The sequence below is a fragment of the Schistocerca nitens genome, chromosome 4, assembly GCF_023898315.1.
Source record: "Schistocerca nitens isolate TAMUIC-IGC-003100 chromosome 4, iqSchNite1.1, whole genome shotgun sequence".
In the NCBI taxonomy this organism is placed as follows: Eukaryota; Metazoa; Arthropoda; class Insecta; order Orthoptera; family Acrididae; genus Schistocerca; species Schistocerca nitens.
The window spans coordinates 502,649,594-502,676,960 of NC_064617.1; the positions used below are offsets into that span (position 1 = coordinate 502,649,594).

Sequence of the window (27,367 nt, forward strand, 5' to 3'; positions counted from 1 at the left end):
ACTTCCTTTGTGTAGTGCACCCCTGACCTATCTAGGGGCATTCTACAATTCCCCACCCAATAGCACAAGTCTAGAAATCTGCAGCCAAGACCGTCACAGTGTCAACAAAGCCTCTAGTTGAGACCCTCCAGTCGGCTCCACACCAAAGGACCCCGATCCTCTCTGGTAACGATGCTGCAAATAGAGAGCTCTGCTTGCACCCCGCGTGCGAGGCCAACGGTCTTCACCAAATTCTCCATCCACCTGTACGAACTGAGGATCGCCTCAGAACCCAAGCGACGGGCATCATTGGTGCAGTAACTACTTGCAGACAACTGCACCCCATACGCTGATAGCCGCAGGCAAGACCGCCTCCACATCTTGGATGAGGCCCCCCCGGCAGACAAACCGAGTGCACGTTGGAATTCTTTCCAGCCCTGTACGCTATTTCCCTAAGGGGAAAAGTCTTTCTGTGTATACTGAATGTGTACCTCAGTTTTAATAACAGACTGGAGTACTTTTCAGTACTGCTTGTTCTCAGAATTAGGTAGCTCCCTCTCTTACTAACAGACTGTATTTTTAATATCAGGAGTTATGCCTTATCCTTTCTTCTGTTTGATTTTACTCATGTTTGTTCTATTGAAAACAAGGCAAAGTGCTATAGAAATATGTTTAAGAAAGAGATAAACTTTCCATCTACACTGTCTGATTTGTAAATTAATCCCCCAACCATCCCCTAATTTTCTTCCATGATCCATATCTAAATGGGCAATAAGATTTAATATTTACATTTGACTACTGTGGTCAAATAAAATATTGTTTTGGTTTTACGTCTAAATCACTACAGGTAGTTGGGCCTGAAAACAAGTTGCCAGTGCATGCAGCACTATATCCTTTATATCTCGTAGGGAATTTTGAGCTTCATAAGATAAGAGTATCAAACAGCTCATAAATCTTTAACGTATCAGGTATATCTCACAGGCTGTAAAGTGTCAGTCCTTCAAGGTTATGTATGTTCTGATCTTCTGTGCCACAACATAATATTCATAAACTTGAAGTGCCTTGGACTTAACCCCATTTCTTGAATATATAACCATTCCTCTTTACTTCTTACTATTTCTACATTGGTATGGTTTTAGCTCGTATCCATCAAGAAGAATCCATTCAGTTTCACTGATTTCCATCAGACGTCCTGATACGCACAACAAGCCTGTTGACATTCCATATGTCCTTTCATATTCCTGTATGCATACAAGAAATTCATAATTTTTGTAACTGTGTCTCTGATGTTTTTATGGAAAACACTATGTGCATTTTCTTTAATAACCATGGCTCTGTCCAGTGGCATGTTGCTTTGCTAGTTACAGTTTCAATTGTAACAATATTTATTATGTACCTCTGTGTTGCAGATGAATTTACACTTTAAAAGGCTAGGGACGACATCGAGAAACATTGGGATAGGATGTATACTGATTAGTCAGGCTAGATGCATCTGGCAATCACTTATACAAGTAGCATTTTACCAGGAGCATTCCAATGCAAACTATGCCATGCATTATAAAGCTGAGTGAAGGATGATGCATGTCTCACTAGTAAGTCAGCATGCCTCTTCCTTCAGCCATTTTCACACTTCTGCCTTAACATATTCCACTAGATGCTGTATACAGCACTTATTATACAACTCAAAGAGTGATATGATCTTCACACTAGTGTGATGAGCATTCACAGCAGTGTGCCTCATGTCATCCTCAGTTGTATAATTAAGGTTACAGTCTGTCTGTTGGCTGCAACACCTACTATTATTACATTATCTTCTTTGCAAAGCTTCTTCTGCAAAGATTGTAAGTCATAGGTTACGTGATAATCACTTCCCAAAGAACTCTGTACCAGTTCTGACATTCCCCTCCTAAGACCTTCGGAGGCTTCTGAAATATCTTCTTCTTACATGTAGTTTTCACATTATGCTATGTACAGTCAGACTCTTCTGAATTTATTGGGATGTCTGAATGTTTTTGTTGCTGGCCTCCAAGGCATTGGATCTGTTGGGGACAGCTAGAGCGAATTGATCTGTTTTGCAGTATTTCCTGGACGCTTTCACTGACTTAGATAAAATGTATATGAATTACATTTTAAATTTACTGATGAGAGAAAATGAAAATTTTGCATGAAAGCTAAATTTATTTGCAAAAGAGAATTAAAGTTATTTATAGAAGATTAGACTGGCACGATTAGCAAGAGCAGTTTATGTGATCTTAAGTGTCATTAAGGGAAAATTACATTGTAAAAATGAAATAGTTTACTTCCACAGAAATGAAGATTAGGTTAGCTCACAGCTAGTATACTACTGACATAATTTGCAATAACTTGTCAGTTGGACTGTATTCAACTGTACTTGACTATTAGTTTTATGAACAATGTAATTAATAATTGAACAAACAAACTGATATTTTTGTGAAACTATAACTTAGCATTGTCGGATGGAGTTGTTGTGACGTACTGTCTCTTAGGTGTAGATTTGGTAATATTGCAATAGTTGTAAATGCACTAAAATTAAATAGCTGTAACTATGAACTTGTAAACACAGACTTTCCTTACCAGAAAAAGTCTCTGACCAAATGAATTGTTTATTCACTGTGTTAATGTCTTCATTGATTTATTCCTGCATTCATTCATTAATTGAGATGAATGTCATCCCAGGAACTAGATGTTTTTATTTTAAGCTGTGAAATAATTTTTTGGTCATCACAATCTGTAATGTTCTTTGGGAACTTAGTTGTGTTTATAGCCAACATTGAATCACACATTTTTCCCATGTATGCCTTACTAATTTCTTCTGTCAAACCCTTACACTCTGTCTTTAGGTGACTCAACAATGATCACCTTTCCAATTGATCCATAGTGAGGAGGTCCTCCAGGATGTAGAACATGTCAGTATATTACCTATTATCCGAATTGCTCTTTTCTGGGCTCCAAAAGCCCTAACCATGTATACAATTGGTGCCCCACCCCAGATCTTGATACCATATTGTAAGTGGCAGTGTATGATTCCAAAACAGCTTTGTCTTAAAAGTGGTGATATTATGTTAGAAAGGTGTTTTAGCAGGTAGGTGTTACAAGAGATTTTTTTATACATATAGCTGATGTGCTCCTTCCATGTAAGATGTTCATCTACTGTAATACACAGGAATTTTTATTTATCAATTATTTCAATTGATAACTGTGCCTCAGTATCCACTTGTCTTGATTTATAATTTAGCAGAAACTCCATGAGAATTGTCTTGTCATTATTTTGTGCCAATTTTTTTTTTTTTTTTTTTTTTTTTTAGATGTTCTGTGATAAGGCTAATGTTCTTTGTATTATTTTGCACAGCTAACTGTTTTGTAGAGCTCCAGCTTAGGAAGGAGGCATCGTTGGTATAATTTAAATGTTTGAATTTTGTGGAATTATTATGTCACTGATGTATACAATAAACAAAAAAGGCCTGATAATGCTTCCCTGATGGACTCAACAGTCAAGAATTTTATAAGATGACTTTACTGTTTGTGAATGTCCTCCACTTGTATGATACAGTTTCACACATTGTCTCCTGTCAGTGAAGCAAGATCTTAACAAATCTAATGTCACTCCTTTGACTTCATAAGTTCCTAATTTATATAGCAGAGTGGAATTATTTACCGTCAAAGACTTTGGATAGGTCTAAAAAGGTGCCAATAACTTTGTTTCCATCAGTAAGTTTATCCAATACCACATGACAAATGTAGCTACAATTGTTATTGTAGATGTGGCCTTCCTGAAACCATGCTGAGAGCTTTTTAAATGATTGCACTTACAGAAAAATGATACAAGTTGATCAAAGAGTAGCCTTTGCAACAACTTACTAAATATTTATGTCAATAAAATAGGCCTATAATTTTGTATATCAGTAGTTATTCTTTCTTATGCACCAGTCTTATTTCAGTGAGTTTTAACAAATCAGGAAATGATCCCTGACTGAAAGAGCTGTTTATTAAATGTTGTGGCTTTAGATAAGAGAAGATACTTTATTGTCACATAACATGTTTTTATACATTAACCTAAGTTGTTACAGTATTTTATATACTACAGGAAATACGTAATACATACATTGCTTATTATAATAAAAATACAACATTATATTTTAAATCTTTTCGTAACTCATCGAATCATTACCAAAGCCTTCACACACCTATATGAAGTATGGATGTACTGAACAGGATACAAACTGCCATTCAAACTATAATTCTATATATAAACATGAATACACAGTGAATGCATATACTTTGTATCTATATGGCTTTGAAAGTATACCATTTGTACTTGTATCTTTACTCCCTATTCCTATTTATAAATTCTTCTAAACTATAACATTGCTTTTTATTCATTTAGAAATTCTTCTAGACTATAATAACATTTGCTTTTTAGGTATGTGTCAATGGTCTCCAATGTGGATCCCCCAAATATTGACCTTATCTTAGTTCTGATCTTCAGAGCCATGTAATATGGAGTATTTTCATATACTGTGAGTCGGTGACAAGGTAGCATGTATCTAGTTTCATAGGCATGTGTGCATGTATTTCCTTCAAACAGATGCGAGTTTTTCTGTTCAAAGAGAAGTATTTCATATATGAAGATGAAAGGGATTGTCATGAAGTCCAGGCTTTCGAGTAGTGGTTTGCATGAATGTCTACTATTGGTTCCTGCCATTGCTCTGATTTTTTTTTTTTATTTTTTTTTTTTTTTTTTTAGTTTGAAGATTTGAAGGAGGTTTGTCTTTTCAGCACCCCAAAATATTATTCCATATCTTATAAGTGTTATGAAATATGTGTGGTATACAGTTTTCTTCAGCGTTAAATCCATTACTTTGTGTAGTACCCTCATTGCATAAACTAAACTATTTAATCTCTTCAGTAAACTGTCCACATGGTCGGTCCATTGCAAGTTTTTATTTATAGTTATCTCAAGAAATTTTACAGAATCAACTGTGGTCAGTTCTTTACCTGAATATTCTATTTGTGATATACATTTAGTAGTTTGAGTGGTACTGAAGTGTATGATATGTGTTTTTTCAAGATTTAATTTCATAGCATTATCTTTTATCCATTGTTCAAGTTCTTGTAGAGTTTGTTTCGTGGTCCTTACTAATTCATCAGTGGTTTTGCAGCAGACTACAGCAGTTGAGTCATCTGCGTAAAGTATTGTATCTGTATTTACGTTGCTAGGCATGTCATTTATGTAATATAAGAACAGAAGTGGTCCTAATATCGAGCCCTGGGGCATGCCTGCTTGAATTTCTTTCCAGCTAGAGCAAGTTTACTCTCCCTTTTGATGTATTACCACCCTTTGGTATCTGTTTTTGAGATAAGATGAAAACCATCTTATAGATTTTCTATGGAAGCCATAGGTACCCAATTTTTGGAGCAGTAGCTTATGGTTTACTGTGCCAAATGCTTTTGAGAGGTCACAAAAAATACCAGATACACTTTGTTTGTTGTCAAGGCATTTACTTACTTTAGAGATTGGTTCATTTACAGCTTGTAAAGTGTTTCGTCCCTTCCTAAACCCATATTGGTTATTGAGAATAATATTACCTTCCTTATTGTACTTTTCGAATTGATTACATACTATTCGTTCAACTATTTTAGAGAAAACTGGGAGTATAGACACTGGGCGGAAATTTATTAAATCATCTTGTTTTCCCTTTTTGTAGATTGGACAGACTTCAGCATATTTAAGTCTGTCTGGAAAGCAGCCCTCATCAAACGATTGGTTTATTATTTTACAGAGTTGAGGTGCAATGCTGTCACTTCCTGCCTTTATGATATTTGTTGGAATTTCATCCCAGCCCACAGATTTAAGATTTTTTAGGGATTGTGTGATATTAGCTACTTCGTGACATGATACTGCAGTAAATTTAAACTCTCTTGATTCCTGCAGTACTGCATCAGGTCTTATTTGTGGAAGTAAGAAGTTATGATGTTTGTTTGTGGTTATGAAGTACTTATTAAATTCTTCACAGATGTGCCAAGTGTTAGTAACAGTATTCCCACCAATTTCTAGTTTGTAATTAAAATGTTGTGTTTCTTCAGTACCTGTTTCTTTCTTGACAACCTGCCATACTGCTTTTGATTTATTTGAGGCATTAGCTATATATTTACTGTTTCCCAATTGTTTTGCTTGTTTAACTACCCGATCAAATATTTTTTTGTATTTGATTTTGTACCTAATAAATTCAGCATCATGGTTGGTTTTCGCTTCCTTATGCATTTCCCTCTTTCTAATACTAGAGATCCTGATACCTTCCGTAATCCATGTCTTACTTTTATTGTATTTATCACGTGTTGATACGAGGGAAAAGCATTCATTGAAAATGTTCTTGTATTCAGATATGAAAGTGTTGTAATTATTGTTTACTGAACACTGGTTGCTGAAGGTCCAATGGGTTTCCTTTAATTTCAAGATAAATGTATTTATATTTATCTGGCTGAAATTTCTGACCAATTTCACTGTGGGCCTATATGTTTTGTCTATGTATGGCAATGACATAAAAAGTGCTGAGTGATCAGATATTCCTAAGTCTAATACATGTTTTTCTGTATTCCCATAATTTTTGCTGCTCACCATATTATCAATGCTTGTGGCAGAAGTGGCTGTTACCCCGGTGTACTCAGTAAAATTTAGTGTTAAGCCGTTTGTAGCCAACAAATCCTTCAGGGTGGTAACAAATCTGTTTTCGTCTCTTATATCTATATTAAAATCAGAACAAATTACAATCTTTTTATATGGTTTCCCTAGCTGCAACCTACTTAGCAGAGTTTCAAATTTCTCTAGAAATGCCCTAGTAGCCCAATATTCCGGGACATGATATATGCTTATGATTAGTAAACCGTATTCAGACAGCTCAATGCAACAGCTTTCGAATACCTGTTCCTCATTCAAACAATCAAAAGTTGTTTTGGCTTCGAAGTTTTGTGTCTGTTCAACTAATATACCTGATCCCCCATACCCCTTTTTTGTGCAAAAACTCGATGCTAACTTGTATCCTGAGAGTGAATTTAGTAGCGTGACATTGTCCCATTTAAGCCAATGTTCATTCAAACATATGACTTTTACAGAGTTGATTTGCCCTAAGAGTATTTCTAAGTCATATAGTTTGTTCATCATTTCTCCCGACACACCACCTATGTTTAAGTGCATTATGAAGCTATTTTTACTGACTAAATAATTTACAGTATCTATTAAACTGTCGGAAAAGTTTACACCTATGTGAGTTTTACTGCAAATTTACGGTCCCTTGCTTTGTTAGTTCTTTCAGACCGAATTCCATAGGAATTGGTCCGCCGTATTAGTTTCCCTGTGAAGGAGCTTCCATTGCAATAACAGGTCTGTATTCGTTATCATGAGATATCTGTTCAAGTACATCGTTAATGCTCGCAGCTAATCTTTCCCTACCATGTTTGTTGTGATGCATTCCATGGTGTGTAAAACAGTTTCTTTCATAAGTATCAATATCTATTATTAATTCATTACTGCATTCTCTCAGAAATTTAGCTGAGATGTCATCCCAGCCACTGGAGGTATTTGCTTTTAAGTTGGAAATGGTTTTCAGGATTTCCAGTTCTGTAACACACCTCAGGAAGAATGAATTACGGACAATACTGGGATTTAGCACCTGAGGTGGGTCATCACATCCTCTTATCATCTTGCTAAATTGGTCTCTGAATCTCTCACATACTTCCTGGGGTCACTCATCAGTTTTTCATTGCCTCTTATTATTATGTTATTGCACACTACATTGTCCCTTCCCCTGCCTTCCTTGTTAACCGTTCTCCACTCTGTTTTGCTAACACTGCTGGATTGCCTCATCTGTTCATCATTTAACTTTTATTACTAACTTTTCAACTTTTTAAAAATATTTTCACATTCTACATCACATTGTCTGTTATCTCTCTGTTACCCTACCACATTTTCAGTCTTTTCTACTGTCCATTTAGATTATTAAGATTTTACTTTTCTAGAACTAAGCAACAATATTCCCTTAATAAAAATCCCTTGAGCTTGACAAAACTATGAAAAGGATGGTTTACTACTCACCACAAGTGTGATCCATCCCCACTGTCCCCAAATCACCCACAACCGTGATCCACCCCCACTGCCCCCAAATCATCCGGGTGAGTAGCAATCTATCCTATTCATAATACTGTAATTATTTCAGCTTTGATTTTCCACTGTTTAATTTCTTGAGCTCGCCATGTTTGTCTGGTTTCATTGCTGCTCTCTAATAGACATTATTAATAACTCCTCACCTGTACTGTTTCATCACATTGTTCAAAGAGAGTTACTTGATCACTTAATAAAACATCTTTTGACAATTTGTGCCCATGCAGTTATGTAAAAAAAGAAAGAGAGAGATTTTAAAATCTTGTAATATTTAAGAATATTCATTCATAACTCATACCCATCACATTGCGAAATACGCTGGAGGAAACACCAGGAAAGAAAACAATTATGTCCAGTTACATCAAGACAAAACATGCCCTGACAATCTGCTGACTTGAGCCCAACTCAGCGTGCATGAGATCAATTGAAACTTCCAGTGTGTTGTTGCAGGAGTTCTCATACACTACTTGCTTGAGCAGCAATATGTTGACCATCTTGTGGACAGAATGCCAAGGATGACCCAAGCATGTTACAATGCATAGAGTGGTACAACACAGTATTGAATGTCATCCAACAGCAGAGTTTGATTTCACAGATTTGCAATGATGTGTACTTTCATCTGACTGTCATTATTTTGGTTGTTGTTTTGTTTTTATTGCACAGAAAAGTTTATTCCTTCATCCCATGGTCCACACAAATGAGTTGGTATAGATGTGGCTGAAAATGTTGTTGAGCAGTTTATTTTCATTTGTTAATAGAATGTCAGCCAAAAAACTTTGCTAGTAATAGATAAACATGGAAATTATTACACCTGTTACATAAGATCTTAATTTATCTCCTCACAATGTCCCACCAGATGCTTTGATCTTGTATATCTTCTTCCTCTACACCAATTCTGCTCATTATTAATTGTACATTTTAGAGACAGGTGGTCATAGGGTGTCCTCTTCTCTTCTTTGCTTCTGGGTCTCATTCCCGCATCATTTTTGATATTCTGGCTTCCTTCGTTCTTCTTACATGCCCATAACATTGTAATTTCCTTCTATCCATCACGTCGTGTATTCTATTTCTTACTTCCATTCTCTTTATTATTGCATCATTTCTTGTTTTCTCTTTTCTAGAAATTCTTGCTTATCTTCCCCAGAAGTTCATTTCTACTGCTTGCAGTTTTTTTATGTGTCGGAAATTAGTAGTCCATATCTCATCTCCATACATAAATATGCTTTGTAGTATCTATCTATATATGATTCTTTTGGTTTGGTTTATTACATTTCTGCTCCCTAAGATTGAGTTGAACATCCCAATGACCTTCCTTCCACTAATAATTCTTTTCTTAATTTCTACCTCTGATTTTCTCACCACCTCTAAAATGGATCGTGAATAACATAAATTATTGACGTTCTTAATTTCTTTCCCTCTACGTGTAAGTCATCTGGATCATTAGTGAGGCATTCTGTTTTCTGATAGTTAATATTCAATCCTCAGTTTCTGTGTTCCATTGTTAACTGATTATGTACATAATTTGCATCCTCCCCTCCTTGTGCTATAACTACTTGATCATCAGCAAATGGTAGGTGATATAAATAAACCCCATCTTTAATTTCTAGCCCCGTCCCATTGAATTTACAAGACCACGTATTAAGACAACTGTCTATATAGATTTTAAATAATGTTGATGACCTGGGTAAGCCTTCTAGCAGACCCTTGCTTGTTCTAAATTTCTGTGAAAGCATTTTAACTCAAAATATGTTATCTTTATATACTTCTTGTATTATTTTAATTAAAGGACTGACATATGTTATCTTTATATATTTCTTGTATTATTTTAATTAAAGGACCCTTTATGTTCACTATATGTAATACTCTCCAAAGTAATTTCCTCGGGACAGTTCCTTAGTTTAAGAGAAGCCTAAAGGATTTATTGGTGGCCAACTCCTTCTACTCCATTGATGAATTTCTCAGTAAAACCAACTGATTTGTATATAAGTACAATATAACTTCTGCACAATTTCAGTGCAGTAATGTGTTCATTGAAAATTTGTGTGTGTGTGTGTGTGTGTGTGTGTGTGTGTGTGTGTGTGTGTGTGTGTGTGTGTGTAAGTACAATCTAACTTCTGCACCATTTCAGTGCAGTAATGTGTTCATTGTAAAAAGTATTCTAGTAGTTGTATTACATGTTTATTACATAATAAATAAATAAAAAACTTTTTTATTTTAAATTTAGTGCATTAGTATTTGTAAAATGACTCTTTCATATAGTGTTCATTAAAAAATGATGATCATTCCATTTGGGACCTGTGGAATGGTACATTAGCTTATTTGTTTTAGTTGTAAATATTTGTCATGTATTGTTGTTCTTCTGACATGTTCCACATCCTGGAGGACCTCCTCACTACGGATCAATTGGAATGAAAGTAAATCTAATCTAATCTAAACAGTATCATATTCTTTTTCTAAATCTATGACAATTTATCCTATGTTTTGTGATTTCTCCCTATGTTCTCCTAAGATCTGTCGAAATGTGAAAATATGGTCTGTGCATGATCTAGGTAAACATACATATATTAATTAATGAATAATTGTTCTACATGATTAAAATTTTTCATATTTTAGAGCTTCAGCTTTTCTTTCCACTGATTCACTTAAGAGAATCTGGTGCAAACAAATAACTAAAATTTGGTTACAGATTTTGGTCAGAAACCTGTGATCACAGCCCTGAAACTAGAGTCCATTTGGCATTAGAAGCGAGAAAGAGCAACAACAACAAGGATTTGAGTAATAATGATTTTAAAAATGAGCCAGCATGTGTTAATCTCTTTGACAAAGAGGGGAAACCACGTAATGTGAATGAAGCCAAGGTTCCATTTACACTCAAAGAGGAAGATGGATGTTACATATTAGACATTCCTGTCTTCAGGTAATGTAGCTCTGCAAATACTGAAATATAATTGTTATAAAATCTTAGCATGAGGAATGCAGTTTCAGAAGTAAATGTAGAACCATGGAGTACACTTTATATTCATCTATTTAAGGAAACTTAATTCTGCTTTCATTGTGTTTTTTTCTCTTAGTAGTAGAAAATCTGACTGAAACTATTGAAATAAAGGAAAAGAAGGAATTTTCTTAGTTTTATACACGGTATATGGATGGGCAGAAAGGGAGAGACAAAGAGGGAACTGATAATTGTGATAATTGTGACCGCTGTTATGGGGGTGATGAAAGAAGACAGAAACAACAAACTTTTACATTCTGAGAATCACACAGCCCCCTTTGAAATTTTGATAGCACTAGGTGCTGCCAACATTTAGGATTGCTCAGTCATTGTGAGATTAACTGCCATTGACGATATTGATTTCACTGCCTCTAATGTGGTAAGTCATTACCTAAAGAATGTAGAATGAGTAAGGAAGTGCTTACTAAAACATACTTTAGTGCATTACAAAATATCATAAGAAAGATTGCTGTTGTGTTATTCTGCCACTGTTTTCAAATAATCTGTAGATGGATGCAAAAAATATATAGATTTTGTGCTACATCACTGGTCTGATGTTTCTGTGACAGGAACAGACTATAGAGCATATACATTTCTGTAGGAAACACTACAAACATGCTGAATAGGATTGAAAACAGGTGATATCAAGAACCATACAAATTCTCCACAAATCAATAGAACTTTCATGTTCAATGCAATGACTAAATGCACATGATCTGCCATTGTGTCCCTCGGTAACATGCATACTTGTGATTTCTTGTGTCTCAGCAGCAAGAGTTTATTGAATTGCTGTAAACAGGTAAATCCTCCAATAACATACATAACACACATTTAATTAATTTGACTTGTTTTCACATTCATTGTGACTAGCAGCACTACAATGACCAAATTCAGATTTCAATAAAATTTTATTCCCAGGCAGGCATTTTCAACACCCTATTAATCAGTATGGCAGTACCAGATACAATGAACTTTCACAGTTGAGTTCTGACAGAACAATATCACATTAGTTTTAGGTTACACAGTCAGTTAACACACCAGATATCCTGATACATGACACTAATACACAGAAGTTCCTGATGGTGACAGAGAGATGGGACAGTAATGAATGTTATTCACTAATTCATTCAAAGAAGTTCATAAAAGATAATACAAGTTACTACATGATTGACACAGAGATGTTGACCATACCCATGCTGGAGGCAGACTTTCATGGAGGTGTTACTCATAATTAGGTCACTTGGAACTGGTAATTTTTTATTGGAAGAGGTATTTATAAACTGGTATAATATTTTGTGATCTTCTACATCTACATCTACATCTACATTTATACTCTGCAAGCCACCCAATGGTGTGTGGCAGAGGGCACTTTACGTGCCACTGTCATTACCTCCCTTTTCTGTTCCAGTCGCGTATGGTTCGCGCGAAGATCGACTGTCTGAAAGCCTCCGTGCACGCTCAAATCTCTCTAATTTTACATTCATGATCTCCTCGGGAGGTATAAGTAGGGAGAAGCAATATATTCGATACCTCATCCAGAAACGCACCCTCTCGAAACCTGGCGAGCAAGCTGCACCGTGATGCAGAGCACCTCTCTTGCAGAGTCTGCCACTTAAGTTTGCTAAACATCTCTGTAACGCTATCACGGTTACCAAATAACCCTGTGACGAAACGCGCCGCTCTTCTTTGGATCTTCTCTATCTCCTCCGTCAAACCGATCTGGTAAGGATCCCACACTGATGAGCAATACTCAAGTATAGGTCAAACGAGTGTTTTGTAAGCCACCTCCTTTGTTGATGGACTACATTTTCTAAGGACTCTCCCAATGAATCTCTACCTGGTACCCACCTTACCTACAATTAATTTTATATGATCATTCCACTTCAAATTGTTCCACACGCATACTCCCAGATATTTTACAGAAGTAACTGCTACCAGTGTTTGTTCCGCTATCATATAATCATACAATAAAGGATCCTTCTTTCTATGTATTCGCAATACATTACATTTGTCTATGTTAAGGGTCAGTTGCCACTCCCTGCACCAAGTGCCTATCCACTGCAGATCTTCCTGCATTTTGCTACAATTTTCTAATGCTGCAACTTCTCTGTATACTACAGCATCATCCGCGAAAAGTTGCATGGAACTTCCGACACTATCTACTAGGTCATTTATATATATTGCGAAAAGCAATGGCCCCTTAACACTCCCCTGTGGCACGCCAGAGGTTACTTTAATGTCTGTAGACGTCTCTCCATTGATAACAACATGCTGTGTTGTGTTTGCTAAAAACTCTTCAATCCAGCCACACAGCTGGTCTGATATTCCATAGGTCTTACTTTGTTTATCAGGCAACAGTGCGGAACTGTATCGAATGCCTTCCGGAAGTCAAGGAAAATAGCATCTACCTGGGAGCCTGTATCTAATATTTTCTGGGTTTCATGAACAAGTAAAGCGAGTTGGGTCTCACACGATCGCTGTTTCCGGAATCCATGTTGATTCCTACAGAGTAGATTCTGGGTTTCCAAAAACGACATGATACGCGAGCAAAAAACATGTTCTAAAATTCTACAACAGATCGACATCAGAGATATAGGCCTATAGTTTTGCACATCTGCTCGACTACCCTTCTTGAAGACTGGGACTACCTGTGCTCTTTTCCAATCATTTGGAACCTTGCGTTCCTCTAGAGACTTGCGGTACACGGCTGTTAGAAGGGGGGCAAGTTCTTTCGCGTACTCTGTGTAGAATCGAATTGGTATCCCGTCAGGTCCAGTGGACTTTCCTCTGTTGAGTGATTCCAGTTGCTTTTCTATTCCTTGGACACTTATTTCGATGTCAGCCATGTTTTTGTTTGTGCGAGGATTTAGAGAAGGAACTGCAGTGCAGTCTTCCTCTGTGAAACAGCTTTGGAAAAAGGTGTTTAGTATTTCAGCTTTACACGTGTCATCCTCTGTTTCAATGCCGTCATCATCCCGGAGTGTCTGGATATGCTTTTTCGAGCCACTTACTGATTTAACGTAAGACCAGAACTTCCTAGGATTTTCTGTCAAGTCGGTACATAGAATTTTACTTTCGAATTCACTGAACGCTTCACGCATGGCCCTCCTTACGCTAACTTTGACATCGTTTAGCTTCTGTTTGTCTGAGAGGTTTTGGCTGCGTTTACACTTGGAGTGAAGCTCTCTTTGCTTTCACAGTAGTTTTCTAACTTTGTTGTTGAACCACGGTGGGTTTTTCCCATCCCTCACAGTTTTACTCGGCACGTACCTGTCTAAAATGCATTTTATGATTGCCTTGAACTATTTCTATAAACACTCAACACTGTCAGTGTCGGAACAGAAATTTTTGTTTTGATCTGTTAGGTAGTCTGAAATCTGCCTTCTATTACTCTTGCTAAACAGATAAACCTTCCTCCCTTTTTTTTATATTCCTATTTACTTCCATATTCATGGATGCTGCAACGGCCTTATGATCACTGATTCCCTGTTCTGCACTTACAGAGCCGAAAAGTTTGGGTCTGTTTGTTATCAGTAGGTCCAAGATGTTATCTCCACGAGTCGGTTCTCTGTTTAATTGCTCGAGGTAATTTTCGGATAGTGCACTCAGTATAATGTCACTCGATGCTCTGTCCCTACCACCCGTCCTAAACATCTGAGTGTCCCAGTCTATATCTGGTAAATTGAAATCTCCACCTAAGACTATAACATGCTGAGAAAATTTATATGAAATGTATTCCAAATTTTCTCTCAGTTGTTCTGCCACTAATGCTGCTAAGTCGGGAGGTCGGTAAAAGGAGCCAACTATTAACCTAGCTCGGTTGTTGAGTGTAACCTCAAACTTTATTATAGTATGCAAAACTGTAGGTGGAAATTTGGTAATGTAGATAACATATTGCTTCCAGTAATGATCTGGTTTAACTAAAAGAGTATTAGTTGGAAATTATAAACATTCTTAGTTCTACGCCATTCAATAGAATTAGGGGAACACAAGAATCTACATCCGGTACATTAAATCTATTTTGATACAGGCGGTATCGGTGATCTTATTGCTTGGCTTGAGTTCTTTGATTTCAGTGTATGCGACAATTAAAATCACTTTACATCAATGGACTGTGATGTTGTGTAGAGATACCAATGTTGACAGCCATATGGATCTTGTCGTGGTCCATGGTCACCTTACCGCCACACAATAAACTGAGCAGATCCTGTTGGAGCATGTGGTGGATGCTGCACGTGGCTGTGGCCCTGCACACAGTTTTAATCTGCCAGGAAGTTTCATATCAGCACACACTCCACTGCAGAGTGAAAATTTCACTCTGGAAACATCCCCCAGGCTGTGGCTAAGGCAAGTCTCTGAAGTATCCTTTCGTCCAGGAGTGCTTGTCCTGCAAGGTTTGCAGGAGAGCCTCTGTGGAGTTTCAAAGGCAGGAGATGAGGTACTGGCAAAAATGAAGCTGTGAGGACAGGTTGTGAGTCTTGCTGCTGTAGCTCAGTTGGTAGCACTCTTTTGGTTATTCCATGCTCCATGACTGCAATTTTGTATGTCAATCTGGTGGCTGACCTGTTGTGCTGCCATTCGTGTACAGCATTCCAGGGGGTGTATTCCAACATGATAATGCTGCTCACATACAACTGTTGTAAACCAACATGCTCTACAGAGTGTCAACACATTTCCTTGGCTTCGTCGATCACCAGATCTGTCTCCAAATTGAGCACATACGGGGCATGATTGGACAACAGCTCCAGCCTCATCCACAACTAGCATTAACCGTCCCTGTATTGACCAACCAAGTTCAACAGGCATGGAACTCCATCCCACAAACTAACATCTGGTACCTATACAACATAATGCATGCACATTTGCATGCATGTTTTCAACATTCTGGTGGTTACACTGGTTATTAATGTACCAACATTTCACATTTGCAGTGGCTTATCTCGTGCGTATGTTAACCTGTGATCTTGCAATGTTAATCACTTTAAATATGTTACATTACTTTACATTAATCATTTTTTGGTGTTGTAATTTTTTTCCATCAGTGTATATATGAGTGGTCTTATGCCAGAATGAACTAAGTGACATTAAAAAAAAATTGAGTTCTTCACCATTTTAAAATGATATGGTTTCAGTTTGTCTTATGACAAAACAAGCTATCTGAGAACTCACCTCATTTCATTGCTATAGCAAGCAATTTCTTTGGCAGAAGGTTGGTACTATTCATTCTCTTATTCCAAAGTGAAACATGCGGCATCACATGATGGCTACCACGGTATATAGCTCAGGCGCACGTTCCCGCGCAATGGCAGAGAACGATGATAATTGTGAAGACGAGTCATTTAGTTCTAGTTCTTCTGATGTATATGAACCTAGTGATGGTACCTCTCAATGATCAAATGGTAAGTGGATTTTAATAACTAGTGTTACTTTAGTTTATAGAATAAACTCGTTAATTGGAGGTTATGTTGTTTACCTCACATGCCAGAATGAACCATGACCACAAGTAGTAAATCTAAGATCACTGCACAATCGATAGTGAGTGTATAACAATATTTCGGCCAGTGCTGCCATAAATAATGAGGGGAGAGAAAAATTGACCCTGTGGAAAGAGATACCTCTTTATTTAGGGCGGGAAATGCGATTTAATATGGAGATGGTTCACTCTGGCAGAAGAGTTCCTGAAAGAATTGTATTTCGCATATTCGTCAGCTACCAAAATAATGAAATGGAATATCATAACTTGATCTCATGATTGGCATTCTTAATTAGTCAGTTTTCAAAACAAAATTGTAGCTCTAAGTAATTTGTTTTTCAGATGAACATGAAATTTCTGGCAATAAAGGAAACAAAGTAAACAGGGAGCAATGGAAGAAAACCCTAAGGAAGAAGAAGTGAAATAGTGGGGAAACTTACGCTAACAGTAAAGGGGAGACTGTCCCAGGAAAGACATTTGTGGATTTTAATTGTTCATGTAGACAAAAATGCTGCTAAAAATAAATTGTGAGGAGAAAAGAAAGTTTTTTGACACATTTTATGGAAGTGGGTCTTGGGATGTGCAGACATCAATAATATATGGTTCAGTTAAAAATGTTCCCATCAAAAGGAAGCGTTCTAAAACTGACAAGAAGTTTTCTAGGAACTATTACATTCCTAGTGCAGATGGAAATGATATGAAGGCGTGCAAAAAAACTTATCTAAAGATACTACAGATTTCTGGCAGCACTATGCATCAAGCCATAGCCAAAGCAAAGAAAAGCTCTTTATGTGACCAGCGTGAAAACACGTACCTCATAATAAAAGTGCTGACTCAGCTATTATTCACATCCATAATCATATTAGTAGTTTTACCAGTACATCGAGTCACTACTGCACAAGAGATTCGTCAGAAAAGTACTTGGACAGTAGACTTGATCTTAGTTTGATGTACAGATTATTCATTGATAAGCTGAAAGAAGAAGATCCCAATATTAAACCTCCTAGCCAATCACTGTACGAAAAAGTATTTAGACGAGACATTCTCAGTTTCAAGCCTCCTCAAAAGGATACATGTCAAACATGTGACAGGCTAAACAAGCTAATTACAGCAGAGGAGACACTTAGAACTGGCGAGGCAGACACTGATAAGCTACAAAGATTAAGAAAGGAGCAGGAATTGCACCACAGGAAGGCTGAAGCTGCAAGAGATTGTCTGAAAAGTGATATGGAGAACTCCAAGACAGAAGATAATCTTACAGTTTTTTAATTTGATTTGCAGAAAGCATTACTGCTGCCAAAATTGACAACAGGTGTTGCATACTATAAACGTCAACTCTCCTGCTTTAATCTTGGAATTCATGACTTTAAAAGTGGAAAGGCAGTAATGCATTGCTGGAATGAAAGTATTGCTTCAAGGGGAGCTCAAGAGGTAGGCTCTTGTGTATTGAAGTATGTCGAATCTCATGATATTGGTCCAAGGATGGTAGTATGGTCAGATTCGTGTGGGGGGCAAAACAGGAATTTTAAAATTATGACAATTTGGATGTATTTGGTTCAGAGCGACAAAACTAACATTGAGGAAATTACGCACAAATTTGCTGAACCTGGTCACTCGTATCTTCCAAATGACAGTGATTTTGGGGATATAGAGAGGAAACTATGGCATTATCCAGAAATATTTGCCCTAGAACAACTTTATTGTATTATTGAGAATGCCAGAGTGAAGAAAGGTAAATTTGAAGTGATAAACACGCACGAAGGCGGTGTTAGTAGGTGGTACCAGGATCGTGGATGTTATCGTTGATCGACCTATAAGCGAATGCAAATATGAATTATTTAAAATTTTCGTTTCTTATCTTCGCTTTGTATTGGTTTGGCTTCCTGTAGTGCATGTGTGATTTGTGAGTGTAATTTTTAACCTAGTCAGTTAGGTAAAATATTTGGCTATGCCTAAATGAAGATGTACATTTTCTGATGTCCTTTCCTGCAAATCTCCAGCTTTCAAGAAAGGGATAAATGAATTTGAAGCAGAATGTAAAATATGTGGAGCTTGAATGTACATCTCAGTGTCCAATAAAGATAAGAAATAGCTCGACAGATTAACTGACATTGTTTTATTTCATTGTTTCATAATCATTCAATTTATTTGTATTAGGAAGGTTAAAGTGCAGTTTACATGTTGTCAGCTGCTGCTTGAATTGTAGATGTTGGTAGTGGTGCATCGAATGAAGGGAGGTGAATGGTCTTACGTTTTTCGCTTTGTAAACAATTCCGTGCTGTTGACATAACAAAACAATTGACGCCACACTGTAACCATAATCAATGTTATTAATTTTTTTATATTGCTCAGTTAACCACCACCTGACCATCAGTAACAATTGACAACTAGTTTTAATTCCTGGCAGAAACACGCAATCTTATTGGCTGCCTGAATGCTATAAAATGAAGTGCATGTTGCTTTGTCACCGAAATGTTAAATTTCTTGCGCAGGTGGCCAAGATCTTGAAAATCACATTGCCAATCAGAAGCTTAAAAAAAACCTCCAGGCTTCCAGTTCAATGTCTAGGATAGAGAATTACTTCAGAAACAACAATCTACTTCTGCTATAAGCCACAGAGTTCTCGCTGGAGAAGGAGCATTAGCAAATGGTTCAAATGGCTCTGAGTACTATGGGACGTAACTGCTGAGGTCATCAGTCCCCTAGAACTTAGAACTACTTAAACCTAACTAACCTAAGGACATCACACACATCCATGCCAGAGGCAGGATTCGAACCTGCGACCATAGCGGTTGCGCGGTTCCAGACTGTAGCGCCTAGAACCGCTTGGCCACTTCGGCCGGCGAGCATTAGCATTCCATAACGTTAGGCATCATTTTGGCTACAGATCAATGGATTGTAGGCCAAAATTAAATGAAGCAATTTATTTTGACTGGGATGTTGCTAAAAAGATTTTCTCAGCCAGAACAAAAACTCAAAGTATTGTAAATAATGTGATTGCTCCGCATGCCTTGACTGTAGCAATGGAAGATATGAGTGGCATATCTTGTTTTGGTGTCTCTACTGATGGAAGTAACCATGGCAATATAAAAATGTTTCCGATTGTTATTCAATATTTTGACTACAAACAGGGTGGTTTGAAAACAAAAGTAATCGAGCTAAAATCTACTCTAAATGAAACATCTGAGACAGTTGCAGAGAACATTACAGAAACTTTACAGCATTTGGGTATTGTTAATAAGTGTGTGTCATTTACTGGTGATAATGCAAACACAAACTTTGGTGGTATTAACCACAAGGAAGGCAATAATATATACAGCAGATTAAAGATATCTCTGGAAAATGAGCATTTAATTGGAGTGGGATTTCCAGGTCACATTTTACACAATACAATTCAGCAGGGAGCTGATTGTCTTTCTATTGATTTAGAATGTATTATTGTAAAAATAAATAATTATTTTTCTATTCACACAGTTAGAACAGAACAGTTGCAATCTTTCTGTTGAAGTTAATTACAAACAAGTCCTGTCTCATGTGAAGACTAGGTAGCTGTCTCTTTTTCCAGCCACTGAAAGGTTACCGGAAATGTATGGTGCTCTTAAAGCTTTCTTTCTCTTTGAAAGCAAACCACCAAAGGTTTTGTTTCAATTTTTGAGAACAGGTTGAGTGAAGCTTACTTATGGTATTTGCATTCATTGATGTCTTTGTTCAGTACAAGTATTCTGGAATTAGAAAAGGAGGACAACTCTGTGGTTGATGTCATTGAAATTTTAGAGTCAATATGTAAGGTGCTTGAAGACCGATTAAGTGAAAAATTCATTTGCCTTAAAGTCAAGCAGATCCTGAAAATTGCAACAGAGGAATGTTTAGAGAAAGAAATCAAACTTTTAATGGAGGAATCTATTTTACTTTATCAATCATGCCATGAATATTTGAAACGGTGGCTCTGTATGTTTGAGGACAGATGGATGTCACTTAACAATGATTTTTGCTACAGTGATGTTGAGAAAAGCCTTGTGTATTTGCAGGAGAAATGTAAAGCCTTTGAAATTGAAGATGCAAAATGTTTTGATCAGTTCTGCATTTTCAGGCAATTTCTAAAAAGGAATAATGATGATCCAGAATTTAGGACTTTATCTTGTAGTAAAAAATGGGCAAAGTTTTTTGTGACAGTAAGTCAGTTGATTGTCACTCAGAGTTGCTGAAACTTGCTGAATACTTTTCAGTATTTCAGGGCATAATGCTAATGCTGAAAGAATATTCTCTCTCATTACCACACAGTGGACTGATGAGAGGAATAGATTAAACCTTGAATCAGTGAAAGGTCTGTTGATGGTTCAATATAATTTAAAAGAATTTTCATGTGTGTCATTTTACAATTATCTCTTAAGTAAGCCTAAACTTCTGCAAAAAATTGGTTCCTTCAAGAAGTATCAATAATTGTTAAGGAATGTATGTATTTTATGTCTATAAATAATAAACTCATTTATTAAAATTGAATGTATGTTTGATGGGGAATACTGCAGATGAGGATACCACCGGTCAGCTTTGGACAAGTCACGTGTAAGTAGCCAATCAGGAGTGGCATTTAGGCAGCCGTCTTTGTTAAATCTTAAAACTACATGTAAATATAAAAAACAATTGATGCCACACTGTCACCACAATCAATGTTTCTAATTTAAAATTTAAAAAAAATATTGCTCTGGGAATCACCACCTGACCACCAGTAACAATAACTACTAGTTTTACCGGTTATTCCCGGCAGTCATGTGCCTTTTTCCAAAAGCTGACAGGTGGTGTCCTCATCTGCAGTTGACCCGTTTAATGTGTCCTCTTTTTTCTTCCTTTGTCCTCCTTTTTGAACAATCGCATCTGGTCACCCTAATCATACAGATGTTTTACTACAGCAAAATAATATTCTCTTGTATAAATGTATATTTTACCATTTACTTACCAGTGTGCTCAAATTCTTTTCCTTTAAAAACTTGTTAACTAAGAAGTGCATTCGCAAAACAAACTACTACAAAGACAGGGTCCATAATCATTTCTGATTAACATATCATTTTCTTACTTTCTTTTACTAACTTCATTATTTCATTACATTTTGTCACTTCACAACCATTCCATAATATTCAGTTTCGCACATCACTACATATAACTCATTATATTTGTCGATTCATTATTCCATTATGATTCATGGTTACCACTTGAAATGTTCCATGTTGTGTGCCAGTGGACAATTCGAAGAATTTTTTGGTCGCCTTTGTCTACTGATTTTTTTATTTGCCTTTATATATGTTGCAATCAACTGGGCAGACTGACCACGAAGTTATTTCGTAGCTGTGGATTTCATCTTTTTCTGTGCTAGCTGAAATGTCTTTTTAGAAAAACCAACTTCTGCTAACTGACATCCCCTTCCTCTTCTTAAGAGATGTGTGTATTGTTTCTTAGTTACAATTTGTGGCACTTCAATTGCAGGCAGTTAACAAACTTTTATATGGACAATACTTGTCTTTAGAAATCCATCAGTGCCACATAGTTCTAGATTCCATGGCTCACAGTCCACTTCAGAGTCAGGACAGCAGTGGCTTGGAATAATTGCCCAACTAACAGGTGCGGAAACATGCAGAAATACTGCCCTTGTTGCCCCATCCAGCAGATATGCTGCGTCTGTTTGAATGCAGGCGCATCCACAAAAGAAACAAAAATTTTGTGACAGTATGTGGGTCAAAAGAACTACTTAGCTAACAAGAAAACACTTGTCGAGGTCATGGCCATCATTCATCGATCAGAGAAAGACATGGGGCAACACTTCACTTTTCCCATAGTGATGTTACATCACATATGCTGTATACTAAAGAATTATGTTAGATTAGTATGAATGGTTGATGTATTTAAAGTGCAAGAATTTATATTGCATGTTAAGTCACAAACAGAGTGGGTAGTTTATTCGTAAAATGTGGTTTAAACGAGATATCATTTTTTCTGGTTTATAGAAGTTAGTACAGCTTTGGCAACCACTCACAGAAGATCAATGTGGGAAATATGTAGTCAAACTTCTTTTACATGAATATAAAAAACAATCCCATATTTGAAGAAACAGTTACACAGCACTTTGTATTCACAGTTTAGTTAAAGCTGATTTTTACTATAAGCAACAAAAATCGTCAAGCAGTAAGTGTATTAGCATGTGAGTGTAAGAATTCCAAGATACCTAAAAAGGCTTCTGTAAGATGTATGGTTATCTACTTTACAGAGTATTCTTATTGCTAACTTCTCTGAACAAACACTTTATTTCCTTCAGATTCACTTCCACAGAAGATAAACTCCATAAGACAACATGGGCTGGAAATATGCAATATTACCCAACACTCTTGTCTTTAGATCAAAACAGGGTGAGAAGTTTTTAGGGTTGTAACACACTGAACTAAGCTTCTTGAGTAGTTTATCCTGAATAAAAAGTTAAAACCAAGTCATCCATTTTAACTTTTTATCCAGCTTATTCCAATAAATATTATAAGGGTGGTTATAATTAAACATTTGCTACTTGAGAGGGACCCCATGAAAAATGAGTGATCATAGGACAATGAAAATTTGCGGAAACATTTGTAAGGACATGTGGAAGATAAATGATGAATTAACAATTAAAAGAAATATGTCTTAATTTCCACATGAGAGTGTAACATTTGTTAAGTATATGCCGTGTTTACGTTTCAGGTTACAAACATTGCTCAATGTGATGGCTGTCTGCATCCACAATAGAGATACCATGTTGTAATTGCTCAGCGCACTTTTCAAATGGTGGACCATGGAATGTTCGGCTGTTGAGACACACCTTGTGCACTGCTTGAAGATCGCACACTGCATCCAGCATTCTCACCCATGGCAACAGTAACTTCTTCCACAACTTGTGACACAATGGACTGTTGGGCTCTCCCTGGAGCAATTCCCAAATTGCCAGTTAATTTGAACTGTATTCCGTTATTGTGTCAGTACTTGTAAAGAGCAGCAGCACTATTGCTGTTATTTTGATAAAATGGCTGTGCAAGTAAATCTCTGCTCATCTTGTGCAGGCTCATGTTGATTGTCTGCAACTGTAATGCACTCTGATGCTCGTGTTTCAAACTTAATTTGCTGTGCCAGTACTGGCACCTAATGGGAAGTCATGATGTGTAACACTAATAACAATGCAAATCCTGCAGTGCACAGTGTGAACACTATTCCTTTAAAGTTTGGTACCCATCTTCTGGGACTTAACAATTGAACCCCTTCTTCACCTTCCAGATGGGGATGATAGGTCAGGAGTTGTCACCTATGCAGATGACCTATTACTCGTAGTCACTGCAAATAACAGAGTGCAGCTAGAAGAGAAAGCCAGTGGAATACACCATGGTGTCACAACAACAAACTTAGGTTAACCAAAATCAAAACAACGTACACATTACTGAAAGGACCATTCCAAAGGAATTTTACAGTTAAAACAAGGGACACATACATCAAATGAGCACATATTACACACTGTCCTGCAGTACACATAGATTAGAAATTAAATTTGCATAAACACTTAAGGTTAAGCACAGAACAAAGCAGAAAGAATACTACATAAACTGGCGAGACTAAATTCAAAACATTGCAGACTACCTCTACCAATCGTACAGACATACCACTGTTCAAATCAGTACTCAGCTTTGCAACTAGCATGTGAACACACAGACTGAATCTAGTCACCAAAAAAGCATCAGTCAGACAAGGGCAGAAAAATGTCCTACTTTCGCTATCTGGAGCCTTTGGCACCACCTCAGTGGATAGTGGATGCATTGTGTGTGTGCTTGGAATGTACCCCATAGATATCACAGTTAAATACGGAGCTGCATGGTAGTGGTTAAAGGTGGGGAGACTAGGTAAGATACATACAATAACTGGTGTACCAATACTGATGACACTCCACCTTAAAAGTTGGCATATGGATACTTGGCAAGATGAGTGGGAGGTAAATAATAAAGGATGTAGACTGGAAAACTTCCTCCATGATGTAAAAGGGCAGTTGAGAATGAAACATACCAATCCCAGCCATGGTATTGTACATTTCTTAACTGGACACCAACCTTATCTCACACACTTACACTGCATGAGTATGAGACAGATATCTACATGAATGTGCAAGGAAGAATCTTCCCCAGAACACACAGTCTTCTTCTGTGGGCAGTATGTGAACAATAGACATACACTGCACTTAGACTACACTGAAGCAGACATACATATATACACAGCAACAAGGGACAAAGAACAATGGCGATAGCATAATTCATTAATAAACAGTATTTGAAAAACAACACATGAAGAGTACCTGCAGACATGGCATAAGAGATATGCCTCTGTGCAACATAGCAGTAATCGCCACAGGGTAGACAGCGATACACACAGTGTCAGTGAAAACAGTGACACTGAAGGTGAACAGGAGGAGGAGGAAGACGAGATGTAGTAGTAAATGAGACACTTTATAAATAAGATATAATATGCTAAAATGCTCTGACAAATTGTACATATCAGTCAAATAATAGTTAAGGATAATAAATACTAAGCATAGTATAAGGTGCTGGTGATGTAGCCAAGACAGCACCCAATGCTGTACACAGAAATGAGTACCTAATGTTAATGCTTAGGATTAGATTAGCAATACTATTTCTCCACTAATAACTAAATTGTTTTTGTCATGACTGGTTGTCAACAGCTCGAAGAAACTATTCTGAGGTATTCACCGCCAGTCACAGTCAGTGATGGCACTAACAAATCTCTCCTCTGTCCTATCATCTTGTTACATTCTTCTTGAAACAACAAAATTTTATTTATAGTTCAACCTGAAATTATCATTATGTTAAAAAAGTATTATTCTTTGTCAAATGTTGCAGACAAAAACAAAACAAAAATCTTCAAAAAAGATGACATATAAGATTTATCTTTAAACATCAGTTAACTGGTCCGTAAATCTGCAATAAATAAATAAATAAATACCCGTATGGTAAATAGTTTCCATCTACACTGGCTCAAGTAGTGAAAGTTTAATTATAACTACTCTGTACATTGTGTTTCATTCAGTGTGTAGCCATTTAAGTCTATTTCTGGTGCTAAACTATCATTATTGCTTGTTTGAAACTGCATAACATGAATCTTTGTGAGATTAAGACTTAAATGGTTGACTGTGAATGACTTGTAGCTCTGTACAGCTATCATCTCAGCTGTGTCTACTAGGGTTTAGTCGGAACCCTTGATAAGTATGCTTGTACTATCAACAAACATTACAGTTTTTGAGCAGTTCTTTTTAACTGTGAAGTGCAGACTTGTACAGTGTGAGCCACAATTGTCATTTCTTTTGAATCACAACTCCATTGTCCAAACATTGGGAGGGTAGCAAGTTGCATATGTAAGTTTCTCTCTGTGATTCTATAGTTTATTTCTTGAGTTAATCATACAAGGATGTGTGCATGCTATGTGCTGATGCAGTAGGAGTTGGCTGCAATTTGCAAACAGCTGAATGTGCTTTTCGCTACATCAGTGTCTTCAGGCTGCTGCTTCGGGATGTTGGGGTAAGAGAGAATCCAGTGTGTCACATGGGACACTCCAAGGGGTTGCTTGTTTCGCTTGCATTGGCAGTAGTTCATGCAAAATGCTCAGCCAGCATCTGAGCAATGTTTCTAGGGGTTGTTTGAAGGCTCCCCTGGTTCAACACTGCAGCTATCGGTAAACAGCTGTGTTTACCAGAAATCCTCCGGATGGCTTCCCATACTTTTGAGGAACAAGTGGAATGATTGATGGAGTTCAGGAACTCATGCCATGACCAGTTTTTGCTCTTTTTAATGACACGGTGAGCCTCGGCGCTCGCGATTCAAAAGGTTGAGAGATTGTCCACTCTCGGGCAGTGTTTAAACCATTTAAGAGCCACACACCTCATAAACGCTGGTACTCCAACTGATTTCTGTGGTGTTACTGGGTCATTCTCAGTCATCGACCTATCTCTCTGCTCTCCAGCCCTCGCTGACTCTATTCACTGGGAGGTCATTGACGACCTTCATTCCAGTGACCACTTCCTGATCCGCCTTCAGCTACTCGATGGTGTGTTTCTGGAACAGAAGCCACCAACGTGGATGATTGGCAGGGCTAACTGGACGCTGTTCAGCCAGTTGGCTGTGTTTGAACACCATGACAGCATTCAGGAATGGCTGGATCACATCACGCATATGATCCATCACGCTGCTGATCTATACATACCAACGTCTTTTGGCCCTCTTCAGAGGTGACCTGTCCCTTGGTGGACATAAGAGTGCCATTTAGCCACCCATGGCAGGCGTGCAGCTCTTCAACAGTTTAAATGCCACCCAAAAGCGGACAATCTCTCAACCTTTCGATTCGCGAGAGCCAAGGCTCGCTTTCATTAAAGAGAGCAAAAAGCAGTCATGGTATGAGTTCCTGAACTCCGCCGATTGTTCCACTTGTTCCTCAAAAGTATGGGAAGTCATCCATAGGATTTCCAGTAAACACAGCTGTTTACCAAAAGTTGCAGTTTTGAACCAGGGGTGCCTCCAAACAACACCTAGAGACATTGCTCAGAAGTTGGTCGAGCATTTTGCAAAAACTACTGCCAATGCAAGCCAGTATCCAGCATTTCGTCACTACCATGCGATTGTCGAGAGGGAAAAGTTGGACTTCAGGTCAAACAGTTCTGAGGCCTAAAACTCCCCTTTCTCCATGT

The 27,367-nt window shown here is 37.3% G+C and overlaps 1 protein-coding gene across 1 annotated transcript in view; it reads left to right on the plus strand.

Moving 5' to 3' along the window:
- The window catches only part of LOC126252391 (dynein axonemal assembly factor 11), a 226,572-nt gene that overhangs the window by 154,954 nt on the left and 44,251 nt on the right, over window positions 1–27,367 (plus strand). Inside the window, exon 6 of the mRNA XM_049953282.1 lies at window positions 10,842–11,072. Within this exon, the coding sequence (XP_049809239.1) occupies window positions 10,842–11,072 (231 nt within the window). The remainder of the gene's footprint in view (window positions 1–10,841; window positions 11,073–27,367) is intronic.